This window comes from Lissotriton vulgaris, chromosome 2_1 (genome assembly GCF_964263255.1).
Source record: "Lissotriton vulgaris chromosome 2_1, aLisVul1.2, whole genome shotgun sequence".
NCBI lineage: Eukaryota > Metazoa > Chordata > Amphibia > Caudata > Salamandridae > Lissotriton > Lissotriton vulgaris.
In genome coordinates this window covers 269644961-269658729 of record NC_141687.1, presented here as the reverse complement: position 1 = coordinate 269658729, position 13769 = coordinate 269644961, and the positions used below count along the sequence as shown (strand labels likewise).

The 13769-nt window shown below is 44.2% G+C and overlaps 1 protein-coding gene across 2 annotated transcripts in view; it reads left to right on the top strand.

Annotated features, from left to right (window-relative positions):
• USP32 (ubiquitin specific peptidase 32) overlaps positions 1–13769 on the top strand; it is a 1504025-nt gene that overhangs the window by 660621 nt on the left and 829635 nt on the right. For both annotated transcript variants that reach the window (XM_086954917.1, XM_086954918.1), the window contains exon 8: positions 3863–3978. In XM_086954917.1, coding sequence (XP_086811043.1) covers positions 3863–3978 — 116 coding nt within the window. The remainder of the gene's footprint in view (positions 1–3862; positions 3979–13769) is intronic.

Below are 13769 nucleotides of genomic sequence, written 5' to 3'. Positions count from 1 at the left end.
TTATGCCGCATCGGGCCACCCGAAATAATATTTGCCGGGCTCATAATGCCATGGCGATGGCTCCCGAGCTGAGACGTCAAGCTGCCTTACTCCTAGCAGACATGGATAAGGCTTTCGACACTCAGCTGGGAGTTCCTTTTTCAACTTTTGAAAGGGATTCATTTTGGTCCACAATTCTTTGCTTCCTCCTCTACACTGAACCTATGTCCTCTGTACGTTTAGCTGGTCATCGCTCCCCCTTATTTCAATTGGGTGGGGCACACGTCAAAGTTGCCCCCTATCCCCTCTTTACCCAGGAGGTGGATCCCTTGGCTTTGTGGGTTCGTAGTGACCAAGTGCTTAGAGGTTTCAACTGGCCGCGTTCACAACTGGACTGCATTGCGCTCTGCGCGGATGATGTTTTGTTTATTATGACCGACCCCTGGATCTCGAGCCCATGCATTCTGCAGATCCTTTGGGTGTTTGGCCAGAACCCTGGGCTTCATGCTAACCCTACTAAATCAGTGTTGTTTCCGGTGTATGGCCATCAAGGTAGGGGCACCTGGGCTTCCCTGTTAAAACACCCCACAAAACGGTTTCAATTTTTGGCAGTATTTGTGTCCCCCTGTCCGCAGACTTCGTGGACACGCAATATCAACCTACTCCCTGTCAATCTCCGTGAGAATACAGCCGTCTGGTCATCCCTACCGCTTTCGTTGTACGAGCGGTCGGCCATATTCAAGATGGTCTCGCTCCCCAGGGTCTTTACCGTCTACAGAATTTCCCTCATCACATCCCGCAGGCCTGGGTCGCACAAATTAATGCTGTACATAATAAATTCCTAGGGGCAATTAATGTGGCACTTCAGACATGTACGCAATCTACCTACTGTGGAGGCATCGCGGCTGCCGATGTATACTCCTACTATGTTGCGGCGCATATGTTAATCGTTAACGACTGGTGGTATAATCCACCTACAGACCCGTTGTTCACACTGGAGCATGCGTCTATGGAAAGGACTCCTCTCCTGCAGCTCTTCTACAGTGCCCAACGCCTTGATTTTTTGCCACATGCTAGTCGAACAATGATCAGGCTGTGGTGGTATACGGTCCGCCGAATGGGTTGGCACATGCGGCTGACCCAGGCAACGCCCCTATGGCACGACACTTATTTACTTCCAGTGTCTGCACTGAAAGGGTTCTGTCAATGGTACCTGATTGGTATTTCTACTTTGGGGGATGTTATGCGGGGCACCGTGTACAAATAATTTCAGCAACTGCAGGAAGAGTTCAATCTTGACAAAACTCAGTTCTGTAGGTACCGCCAGCTGCATCATGCCTTGACTCCCTCACTCACCAATATATCTGACCTCCCTGAATTTCACCCGCTGGAGGGTGGACTTCTTATGGGGGATCTCGGAGCCCACAAAATACAACACAATGCGTTGTCTAACACTGACAACACATTCCAACACTGCTTTACACAAAACAAGGAGAGCATGGCAGGATGACATTCCAGACTTAACGGATGATGATTGGGCGGAGGTGATAGCCAGTCCCCGTGGTGCTGCGGTTGCTTCCACATTCCATCTCATACCGTTTAAATATGTGCACCGCTTGTATTATACCCGTCTCCGTCTTTGGAATATGGGAGTAGTGGCATCCGTACAGTGCTTACGATGTAACAGTGAGGAAGGGACATTTCTCCATACGGCATGGAACCGTGTGGCGCTACAGCCCTTTTGGCGTAAGGTATAATCCTGCCTTACACACTATCCCAGTTTGTTTTTACTTCAAAGTACGCAAGATATAGGTGGGAACCGATATAAACAGCATCTTCTCTTTCTCTCCCTCACAATTGCCAAACGTGATCTTGCCCAACTATGGAAAGGCACCTCTCCACCGACACTGGGGAAGTGGCGTAGAGAACTAGATAAATGCATGGGTGCAGAAATGGCAGTCTTCCGAGCGAGGGGTTGTCCCCAAAAGCAAAGGAAAATTTGGTCTTGTTGTGCCACATATCTGGGCATAGATCTTCCTCCTTTACCATCACAATCCCTGTAATAGAGGGTTCCTGGGAGGTTTACAGACTATAATGTACGTTGTATTCTCTTGTCTATTTGGGTGTGCTGGGGAATTGTCATTTGCTTGCCAGTTTTCAGTGTACTGTTATTGTTATTTTTTGTTATATATACAAATTGTACACATTGATATCTTCACGTTTTGCAAGTTCTTACTTATGTATCTCTATGTGGATGTTGTTGGGCTCTTGTCCTTGTGGTACTTTCATTCCCCCTCAACGGCCGTATCCACTAAGGAGACCGCCACACAGAGATTAGGAGCCAACAGGAGCAGTCACCTGACATTCCTAATAGTACACCTAGAAACATCTGCCTGGCATAGCTTTTCAGGAGTACTAATGGGAATATTGCTGGATACTAAAAAGTAGTAAATCTGCACATAGAAACAAATCTGTGTGGCAGATTTACTACTTTTCTTTTTGTGAACCGGGCTCTATGAATGAGCCCAGATAACAATGTGTCTGAAACATTTCAAGATGTTTTTCATTGGTTAAATATTTGTGAATCTGTCATAACCAACTTTAGCCTGCTAGCTACATAGTTTGTTATAATGAGATTTTATGGACTGACTGCATTCGGAATTTAGAAACGGAGGTGAATGGTATGTTTACTTTTTGGTAACTTTTAAATATCAATATTTATTTTTTATGTAATTTTTACAAATGCCTGTGGGCTAAATTGTTCAATACTACCCAAATCGTTTTCAGTTTAAAGAAAACTTTTCATTTGAAATTATCATGTTTCCATTGGTTTGCTGGCGAAAGCTTAAAATGTAATTCACCTAGTATACATATTGTGCCTTTTTGGCATTGGCCTTTGTTAAATAGGTTGCTGGATTAGCTTGTTGCAACAAGGTCAATAGTTCTAGTCAACTATCATGCATGCTCCCCTCTTCTTAATGTTCTGCACAACTTATTTGGCCTCACATCATAAATATTTATGGCCTAAGTGTATTTTATGGGGTTGCTGTGGGATGCAAAGTTGAATTCAAGATGCAAGCATGATTTACCTATAGAAAAAGCATTATTGAAATAATCGCCTTCAGTAAATATATGTTGCTATACTCTAAAAGCTTTCTGAAACTTTTTATGTTAAATCTTTAAATTGATGTTTTTTTAGAAATGTACCTTGTATAAGCTTCCACATCCTCACCATTTATTAGGAAGAAATGCTTGTCTTGATCAGTGTCGACAGTACCTTTCCTGTTACATACACCTCTAGCCTGACCTAACTGTCTTACTAGTAGCACTTTGATTTGTCATAGGTTTGAAGCAATGACCAATAGCATTTTAAATAAGGTTTTCTCAAAGTTAAATAGATTGATCTCTACTTTTTCAGTCCACACTTCCTTTACTTGCAGCCATGAGCTGTGCTTTCCTCATTCAGATGAAAGTTGTAGTACTGTTTTCCTCAAATTTTATTTTATTTCGCTTCTCTGCATTTAATTTTAATATTTATTTGGTGTGAGCAGTGGACCAAAGCTAAGGATTCACACTGAGGAGGTTAAATAAATGCAATTGACTGCCCAGTTGTTTGTGAGCAATAATGCAAATAACGCACTGCACCCAAATCTCATGTCCTACTGGCAGACAAGTAATTAAATTGTCTCTGCCTCAGATTCTTTCTAAACCTACAGGGAAACAGTTAGTAATGTCAGCATTCAAAACTTTCTGATTGACTGAACTAATCTCTGCCTTTGTTACAAAGCATAGTTATATCACCCATGTCATCTCCCAAGAAGCTTATCAGCTTTAATGATTGATTTATGTTTAATCTAAAAATAATTATGTATTTTTCATTTAGTTTGTTTTAAGGTTTTTGATATTGATCGGGATGGAATTTTGTCCCGGGATGAGCTCAAAGAAATGGTTATTGCACTTTTGGAAGTCTGGAAAGATAATCGCACTGATGCCATACCTGTAAGTTTATAAAATGGTAATTTGTTTATTAATTAGAAACATTTTAAGTGTTAATATAAATACGAGACTGTGAATCCTGTGATAGCATACCTGGTTCTTTTATGTGTTCACTGTATTCTAATAAATTAAAATATACAATGCAAGTTAAAATGTTTTTAATACAGGTATATTTAAATATTATAAACTGAAATCCTGAGGGCAAGACAAACGTGGAACAGGAAAAAAAATTTTGAGTATCAAAATTCATTCGGAATCATATAAGTGTATTAAAAATACATTGATGATGCAAACTCGCCAAATCGCAATAGAGAGGAAGGTGGTGGGAGAAAAAATTCTGATTATTAGATGAATAGAGATTTAGGAAAGATGAGCAAGATATAAAATCAAACCAAATCTGAATTTGAGGCGCCTCTTTGATGAGCTTCAAGTTAAAACTAGGCCTAGGCAGTAAATTCCATTCCACTCGCGGAATTTGGGTAAGTTCGCGTTCCGCGGAGAACGCGAAATTGTCCAAAATTCCTCGTTCCTCAATTTTGCGACATTTTTTGCTTGTTCGCGTTCTCAAAATGCATGTTTGCAAGATATTTCCCCCCGAGCACGCAAACAGTGATTGCGAACAGGAAAAAAGCATTGTGAACAAGCAATTCTGCATGTTCGCAGAATTTCTGCATGTTTGCGGGGATTTTTTACTGGTTCGCAGAGATTTGCGTAACGCAATTACGCAAATTCCACCCACCCCTAGTTAAAACACTATTTTATTATGTTGATCTAATGTAAAAGGGCCCCAGTTTCTAATCTCAGTATTAGAAAGAGAAAAGAGAAAGTGATCCTGAATGGGAACCTGTTTTGGTTGTAGAGAAGATAATTCAACTTAAAAATCATATGTTAGTTAGCCGCTTTCTTAAAATGTCAAAGCAACTGCTGGGATCCATAATCTGCTCTAGCAAAACCTAATAGAACAAATACATCGACCTATGAGTATGGAGAAAATCGTACGTTGGTGTCTTATGTTTGAATATGATGCATTTGCTTACATTTATAATGTGTCTTCGTTCCTACTGCTTTTTTAAACGCTGAGTAATATAAAGAAAGCTGTTAGTCTACGGATAGCTTGATTTTGGTTTTTTGATAGTACTTCCCTGCTCTTGGCAACTCAAAATCATATTCACTAGATACAAAAATAATAGCTAGAATATGACCACATATGCTAGATCAGCCAGCTAAACCGAACTTACAGCAAACATTTTATTTTGTTAATTTCCTTTGCCATTTTGATGTTTCAGAATGGCAAAATGTTTACAGTTTATTAACTTGTAAAAACATGGAAGTAGTCTCATATTAAAGCCTCATCTTTCCATCTCATGAATCTGATAGAGCATGATTGTATAAGCTACGTTTTGGGTTTATTTTGGTGTTATGCAAGTAAAAACCAAGTTCTTCATCATTCAATTGCAGATTCTGATAAGGTGTGGGATTTTGTGGTAGAGGCATGCTTGTTCTAACCAACATTGGATTGTATTTTATTGCTTCATAATTAACTAGCAGCCCGCCCCGACGTTGTCCGGGGATGAAATATAATGTCTGCAATGGTTGTAATAGGCAAGGCAAATTTATTTCAAAACTTGCCTGTGCGTCCGCTCAGAAGCCCCCGTTTGGTACCGCTGAAGGTAAGTGTGTGCTCTTTTGTTTATTGTCCTTGCCCCAATATTCGAACGTGTGTGTTCGCTCCAGCCGAGCCCCGATTGCATTAACTTTTGGAATTGGTCCATTCCATCACTTGAGTACCACCCTCCTTTTTGCAAACAAACGCCAAAGCTCTGTATTTCCGCTCACCTCAGGAGATCTTTTTCACATACCCCAGTAAGTCTGTAATAGGAGTAGGCACATCTACTATGTGTGTCATGCAAGATATGTCTTTAAACACGTGGATCCAGTATTGTGAAATAGGCAGGCAAAGCCAGTCACAGGTAAGTATCCTCTTCAGAATCCCTTGTGCCCAAAAATGAATTCCTCACTGATGTCCTGCTTGGAGTCTGGACCATGCCCTGCATAGGCCTTCCCGTGCACAGGATTATCTCCCACTGCCATCATCCCGCTCCCAAGAATGCAGCCTTCCTTACTCTGCTCCCTACTGTTGAGAGCTTGATAGTCCAAGCTTCTACATCCAAGATTAACCTTGGCGCACTCCCTACCACACTCCTGGGTAGGGAAACCAAGGGACTTGACACTATTGGCAAAATAATATTTTCTCCCGCCAGCCTGGCACTGCGGTCTGTGAACACTACATGTGTATGGGGCCGAAGGTTCCAACATGTATGGGATTTGGCTGCGCAAGTGTTGGCTATGGTCTTGGAGGAGGCCCAAGCCATACTCTCCCATGATAATCCTGATGGTAGAGATGCAGCAAAGTTGACTATTCGCTGCAAATTGAATACCATTGACTTGATGGGCAGAGCCATTCCTTCTATGGTGGTGCTTACACGTCACACCTGGCTGAGGGCAACTGTTTTTTGGGGGGATGTCCAGCGGTCTAATTGATATGCCCTTTTTTTGTCATATGCCTCTTTGGCAACTAGGCAGATTTGGTGCTTCAGTGTTTTAAACATAGCAGGGACACTGGTCCGTCATTGGTGCTTACTTTGGCCCCACGACAACCGCAATCTAATTTCTGCTTCATCCATGCCTACAGTAGGAGCTATCAGCCAGGTCCATTCATTCATACCACCACGGCCACAAGGCACCTCAGTCCTTTCATGGCTGTGGATGTGGGTCCAACAAGTCTCGTGGGAATCAAGGCCAGAGGTTTATCCATTCTGCTCACCTCGACAGCTGCAGCCTCAAAGCCCCTTTAATATGCCCTCATACTATCATGGAGAACTGGTTGGCGGCAAAGTACAAAACTACCTGTCCCAATGGAAGACTTTAACGTCAGACAAATGGGTACTTCAGATCATCCCTGAATTGGCTGACGGAGGACCACCTTTCACTTTAACAACCCAAAGTGCAGGCTCTGCTTGCCAAAGGAGCCATTGAGAGAGTACCAGCATCAGAAGGAGGTTATGTTTGCAATTTTCGCTATATTCTGGGCCAGAATAGAATGGAGGCCTCCATTCTGTCTTAGATCTACTCCCTCTCAATTACGTCCTGAAATAGGAAAAGTTCAAAATGCTCACTATAGCTCATCTCCTGGCTAGATAGGACCGTGGAGACTGGATGGTAGCACTAGACTTGCAGGACGCATACTTACATATTCCTATTCTGCCGGCACACAGAAATAACTTGCGGTTCATGGTAATTTAGGAGCATGTCCAATTTGCAGTGCGCCCCTCGAGTGATCATCAAGGTGATGGTGGTGGCTGCAGCCCATCTGCAGAGGTTGGGGATTTCAGTCTTTCCCTACCTTTATGACTGTCTGTGAAATTCAGGCTCACCCCAGGCATTTTTCTCCCACCTCCAGACTGGGGTGGAACTTCTGCAATCGCTAGGGCTCTCTATCAACAAACAGAATTCACACCTGACTCCCTCTCAGATGTTTCCTTTTATTGGAGCCATTCTGGACACAGTACAATTTCACACTTCTCTTCCTGAGCAGCGAACCCAGGATGTTCAGGTTATCATCCAGATGTTGCAACCTCTATCTTGGATTTTGGTGTAACTGGTTCTGTGGCTGCTGGAACTCAAGCCCTCCTACATCTTACTGGTAAAACATGCCTGCTGGCTCTGCAGTGGGAACTGATGTTCCAGTGGACTCAGCCTCAGGAGAATCTCTCTGACCTTGTCTAGATATCGGAGGGAACAGCAAAAGATCTGCAGTGGTTGCTGATAAAACAAGATTGGGTCCGCGCCAGACCCTCTCGCTTCCCCACCCAGAACTCACAAGGATCACAGATGTCTCACTTCTTGGTTTTGGGAGCCATCTGGTACAGGTGGAGATCAGATGACTCTGGTCTCTGGCATAGTATCAGCTCCAGATCAAGTTGTTGGAGTTGAGAGCAATATGCCTGGCATTAAAAGCTTTCTTCAATCCACTGAGGGGGTGCTGGTTCAAGTGCTCATGGACACCACCACCACCATGTGGTACTACAACAAACAGGGCAGAGTGGGGTTGTGAGCCCTGTGCCAGGAAGCCATACACATTTGGACTTGGCTAGAACATCAGGATATCTTGCTGGTGGTTCAACATCTGGCAGGCTCTCTGAAAGCCAAAGCGACCAAATTAGGTTGTTGATGCCTAGCTGATCACGATTGTCGTCTCCATTCGAAGGTAGTGCAAAGTCTTCTCAGAGATTGTAGAGAACTTTGGTCAGATCTATTTGCCCCCACCGAGAATGTGCAATGTCAGCACGTCTGTGAGCTGAAGTATCTAAGCTACCTCTCGCATTAAGATTCAATTTGTCCTGAGTGGTGCTCAGGCCTCTTGTGCACTTTTCCACTGATACCACTGTGGCCCATAGTTCTCAAGAAGATCAGGAATGACCGGGCATAAGTCATTCTTGTGGCTCCAGATTAAGCACAGACAGTATGTTATCCCGAACTTCTGAGCATGGGCATAGGGCCTCCATTCAGGCTGCCTCTTCAAGAGAATTTCCTGTCTAAACCGGAGGGCAGTGATCTGCACCTAAACCTGCACACAATACAACTTCATGAGTGGAGATTGAGTGATGACAGCTGAGAGTTTTCGATATGCCTCCTGAAGTGTGTGATACCATTGTAGTAGCCACTAAAACTGTATATATATGCCATTGGGAAAAATTGTGGCTTAGTGTGCTGCCAAATCTGTTGATCCTCTGTCTGCACCAATAGCTAACGTTCTCCTGTTTGTATTGTGCCTTGCCTGGCAAGGCCTTGCTTTGAGCTCAGTTAAAGGTACCGTTCAACCATCTCTGCTTTCTTGTAGCCAGATGAACCCACCCTATTCAAGTGACTTGTCGTAACAGAATTCCTGAAAGGTTTACAACACTTTTTCTCCCACCCCTTTCAATATGTCCCAATGGAATCTTAATTTTTGTCCTCACTTTCCCGATGAGTTCAACCTTTGAGTTTGGGCACAGGTGCCCTCTATAATTACTCACTATCAAAACAGTCTTCCTAGTGCCAATTACATCCGGAAGGAGGGTTAGTCAACCAAATAAGGTATTACTAAAAGTAACTATCTTGCGTGTGTGTGTGTGTGTATGTATGTATGTATGTAAGGGAGACGCTTCGAGGAGCGGCGGCAGTGGCAAGGGGGCCGCGCAACAAAGACTACTTGACCCAGGATCCTTTGAGGGACACCGGCATCTGGAGCAGCCCTCCCTTCCCGCCCGGAGCATTTTACAAACAGCTTGTGCCTCCCGCTTCGCGGGTGACGCTTCGAGGAGCGGCGGCAGTGGCAAGGGGGCCGCGCAACAAAGACTACCTGACCCAGGATCCTTTGAGGGACACAGACATCTGGAGCAGCCCTCCCTTTCCGCCCGGTGCGCGTAAAGCCCAGACATAATTTCTGCCTCGCGGACGCGCGCGGGTGTAAGGCCGGCTAAGCCCGGGACAAGGGCGGGACCATCTGTTGCCATCAGGGGCCAGCAAAGGCCGGGCCGGGCCACCCCCCTTGGTCGTAGATATGGGGAACCGCAAGCTCATCAATGTTGAAGGCGAAGGTAAGAAAGCTAAAGTCCCTAGGAAGTCTGAGTCTATAATTTCTTACCTAACATCGGCAGTAGGGGTTCTTAGTGCAGAAATTGCTAATGCAGAGAAAGAACTGGGCCTGAATATCGCCCCTACCACTTATGATGCCTCTGATACTGCACCTAAATTGGATTTTGTTCCCTCTATTCCACTTGAGCCCACAGTAGTGATTGCGAACCCTCCCAAGGCCCCTCAAATCGACCAAGATCCGACTGAGGCTGCCACCCAGGATACTGAGGAGCTTATTCAGGGTCAAGACTCTTTAGGACCGAAGGGGAAACGAAGGTACACTAAAAAAAAACGCAAGCGAAATAAACCTAGTATGGTCACCGAAAATGCTACAATTGACTCAAGGCTCCCGGCTCAGCTGGCAGATTTGGTGGAAGGGCTGTTTGAATCTTGGCTGGAGCCGGCCCTCGTGAACATTGCCAAAGACATTGTGGACACTCTAAACTCATGTGTGGCTAGCCTATTAAATAAATGCAAACACATTGAATCTTTCACCTGAGGCTGCGCCTTTAGTAGCAGTTCTAACTGGGGTTCCCCCTAATAATATTGGTGCAGTGGAAACCGAGTTTGATCTTTTGAGGAAGGCTCAATTGTGGTGTTCCCAACGTAGCAGTGGAGGAGCTGACATCACCTCGCATATTATTTTTGCTAGACGGGTTGCGTGGGTAGGGAGGAGAAGTAAAAGTATACCTGGTGATTGTGTGGTTGTAAATTTTAACAGACCTAATGTGGCTGATAGACTGTTTTGGGACTGATCTGAAATTATGGCCTCTGGTATTAGGCCGCTTCTCCTTGGTTATTTTTATCCCCCGGTATCCCATACATATAGAAGTTCTTATAGATTACATGTTGAAACAACTAGAAGCCCTCAATCTGAACTGGCAGTCATCAACAATAACACATACCAAGCTCAGCAGACTTCATTGAGGAAGGAGAGAAGGAGCTCACTTTCCCAATGCTCGATGGGTACTCATTCTACTCAAAGGCCCACAGATCCAATCTTGTCAAATAGGTTCATACCTTTCTCCAATATGGAAGTTAATGATTGACTACACAAGACAGAATCAGCCCCTTTAGGTTGTAACAAGGCGGTAGTCCATTCCTCTTCCCGTAAATTCCTTAGTTGGAATATAGCAGGACTAAAGAATAAATGTACTGATGAGAGATGGAAAAATGTTGTCAAGCAACATGACATTATTGCTTTACAAGAGACCTGTGACACAGATAATAGTTTTTGTCTAGATGGGTATTCCAGTTTTGCTGTGAAGGCAGTTCCGGGGCTAGGGGTTAGACCCAAAGGAGGATTGCTTATGTTTTTTTCATTAGAGCTATGTGGCTCTTTTAAACAACTTGAGCTGTCTTCAGATAATATTCTAATCCTGGAATGGACAGGCCCCAATCACCCAACTACTCTCTTGATTAATTTCTACAATGCCACGGAGAAGGATTTGTGTAACCTACACCTTAACTCCCTGGCAGGTTTTTTAGAGGACTATAAACTCTTATATAACACTTCATTCGAAACCATACTGATGGGAGATTTTAACATTCATCCGTGTAGCTAGGAATGCCTGGAAGATCAGCAACTAGGCCCCGCTGGATCCATTACCACACACTTTGAACATAGCCCACAGGGGGAAGCTCTTGAGGACCTATTGGCTAGTATAAATTTGTTTGAGGTAGACGGTTTTGGGGGGAGAGAATAGGGCTCCGACATTCAAAGGAAGAGACTCAGACACGGTAATAGATTTTATTTTTGTTTCAGCAGGTTTGGTAAATAAGGCCACCTTATATGAAGTAGTAGTCTCTGTTTTCAGTGACCACAATCCTCTTGTTCTGGCTCTGGACTTGGGGGACGTAATAATAATTAGACGGGAGCTGATTACGATAAACACCAACACTCTGACTCCCAAGGATCAGGCCAGGAGGCTTAACTGGTCTAAGGTAGTTCCAGACACCTTTATGTCGGACCTTCTCACTAAGGCAGACGTGGACTTTGCAGTCTGCCTAGATAGCACAGCCACTGGTAACGATATTAATGGCGCCTATGTCGCCATCTACACAAGAATCAATCAGGATTTAAAAACCAAATCCAGGAAGAAAGAGTCCAACCATCCTAGGAGGTTCGATGCTAAATGTTCCAAAGCACATAAGGACCTTCTACAAGCCCTTAAACTGAAACCACGGAATAGTGAGCTCATTGCCAGGATGAGAAATACCTATAAACTGGCTATGTCCTGTAGGAAAAAGGCCATTAAAAACGAGGCCTGGAGTAATCTAATTTCTACAGATATCCTAAAGGATAGCAGCAAAGTTTGGGCCACAATAAATCACCCTTTCTTCTCCGGGGCTGATAACACCGTTATGGACTGTGTGATCCCTGATGATCTATGGGTATCCCACTTCAGTAAGATTTATGACATCGAGGAGTGTTTACCCGTTATAGCTACGGGTAATACTTCATTGTCCTCACCCCCGTTACATTTTGAGATGGCCGAGGTTTAAAGGGCGATAGAGGAGACGTCTAAAAATAAGGCTCCAGGCCCAGACTGAGTCCCAGCGGATCTCTATAGGACACTCCCAAAATTCAGGGCAAAGATACTTACAAACGTCTTCAACTCCTCAAGTATCAGTGGATTCCCCCTATCCTGGGCAACATCGTTTATAATACCTGTGTTTAAAAAAGGTTTGAGGAGTGACCCCTCTTGTTACAGGCCCATCTCTCTGATTGACTCTGCCGTTAAAATCTTGGGCACAAACTGGAAGATTACCTGGAGAAAAGGGGGTCCTCTCCAATATCCAATTCGGGTTTAGGGCAAAAAGAGGAACCTTAGATCAGTGTCTAAACCTGCAGATGCTTATAAGCAAATATACCCAGGCGAAGGAAGGTATGCTTTACATGGGGTTTATGGACCTCTCTTCAGCCTTCGACCTGGTAAACCGGGAGAAACTTTGGCTAATTGTATCCAATTTAGGTTTAGATCCATCCTTGGTTAACTTTCTAGCGACCCTTCACCAAGGACTCTTGGCGACAATCGGAGTTAAGAAGGAGGGGGGTTGCACTAGCCATTTTAACTCCAGGTGAGGTGTCAGGCAGGGGTGTATCCTGGCCCCCCTCTTGTTTACCCTATATATAAATTCATTGGACAAACACCTAGAGGGAGCCACCCTGGATGTTCGGCGTGTGGGAGACTATGCAGTCCCAGTCCTTCTTTATGCGGACGATGCGGTCCTATTAGCCCGCACTGGACTGGGGCTGCAGAGACTCTTGGACGCCTTTGGTGGCTTCATGAGGTCACTAGACCTACAGGTAAACAGTAAAAAGTCCCATGTCATGGTGGCAGGCAAACGTCCTAAGGCCCAAAAAATAAAACGTTTTGCCTGCAACGGGGCGGAGATATCCAGGGTATCGGTTTTCCCATATTTAGGCGTCATTTTTGACGAAAAGGGTAACTGGGCCCCCCAATTAAATGCCAAAAGTATAGCTGTCGCAAGATCAACCTCAGCTTTATTGGGCTTCGCAAAACGTCTGTGATCGAGGCCCATAGAAGCTCTTTTAACAGTCTATAAATCCAAATGCTTGTCCATAGCACTGTATGGTGCCTCACTTTGGGGCTACTTACCGCTAGGTAAAATGCAGATCATGGAGAATAAGTTTTTAAGGTAATTACTAGCTGTCCCTCAATCTACCCCTGTATTTTCCCTGCACTCGGAGTTAGGTCTGAGATATATCACGGATCTCTTACAGTTGGCCCCATTGTCCTGTTGGATTAAACTTGGCCTAATAGTGAGATCACATTGAACCACTCAATTTTAAAAGATTGCATGGCGTTAGACAAGGCTGACAAAATACCCTGGCTAGTGTATATCATAAACTCATTTTGTAAATTGGGTCGACCTGAACTGTACTTGTCCCCGAATCTGCTGCAAAAGGGTGACCTAGAGTGGATTAAGAACAATTTTTTGAGTCTAGCGGAGCAAGAACGGGAGAAGACGGAATTGTTAAAACCATCTGTCAGAGCAAATAATGTTCTGACGACCTCGACACTTCTTGAACCATACCTAAATATTGTGACAATTCCCTTTCACCGTCCTCTTTTAATCCGATTTAGATTCAC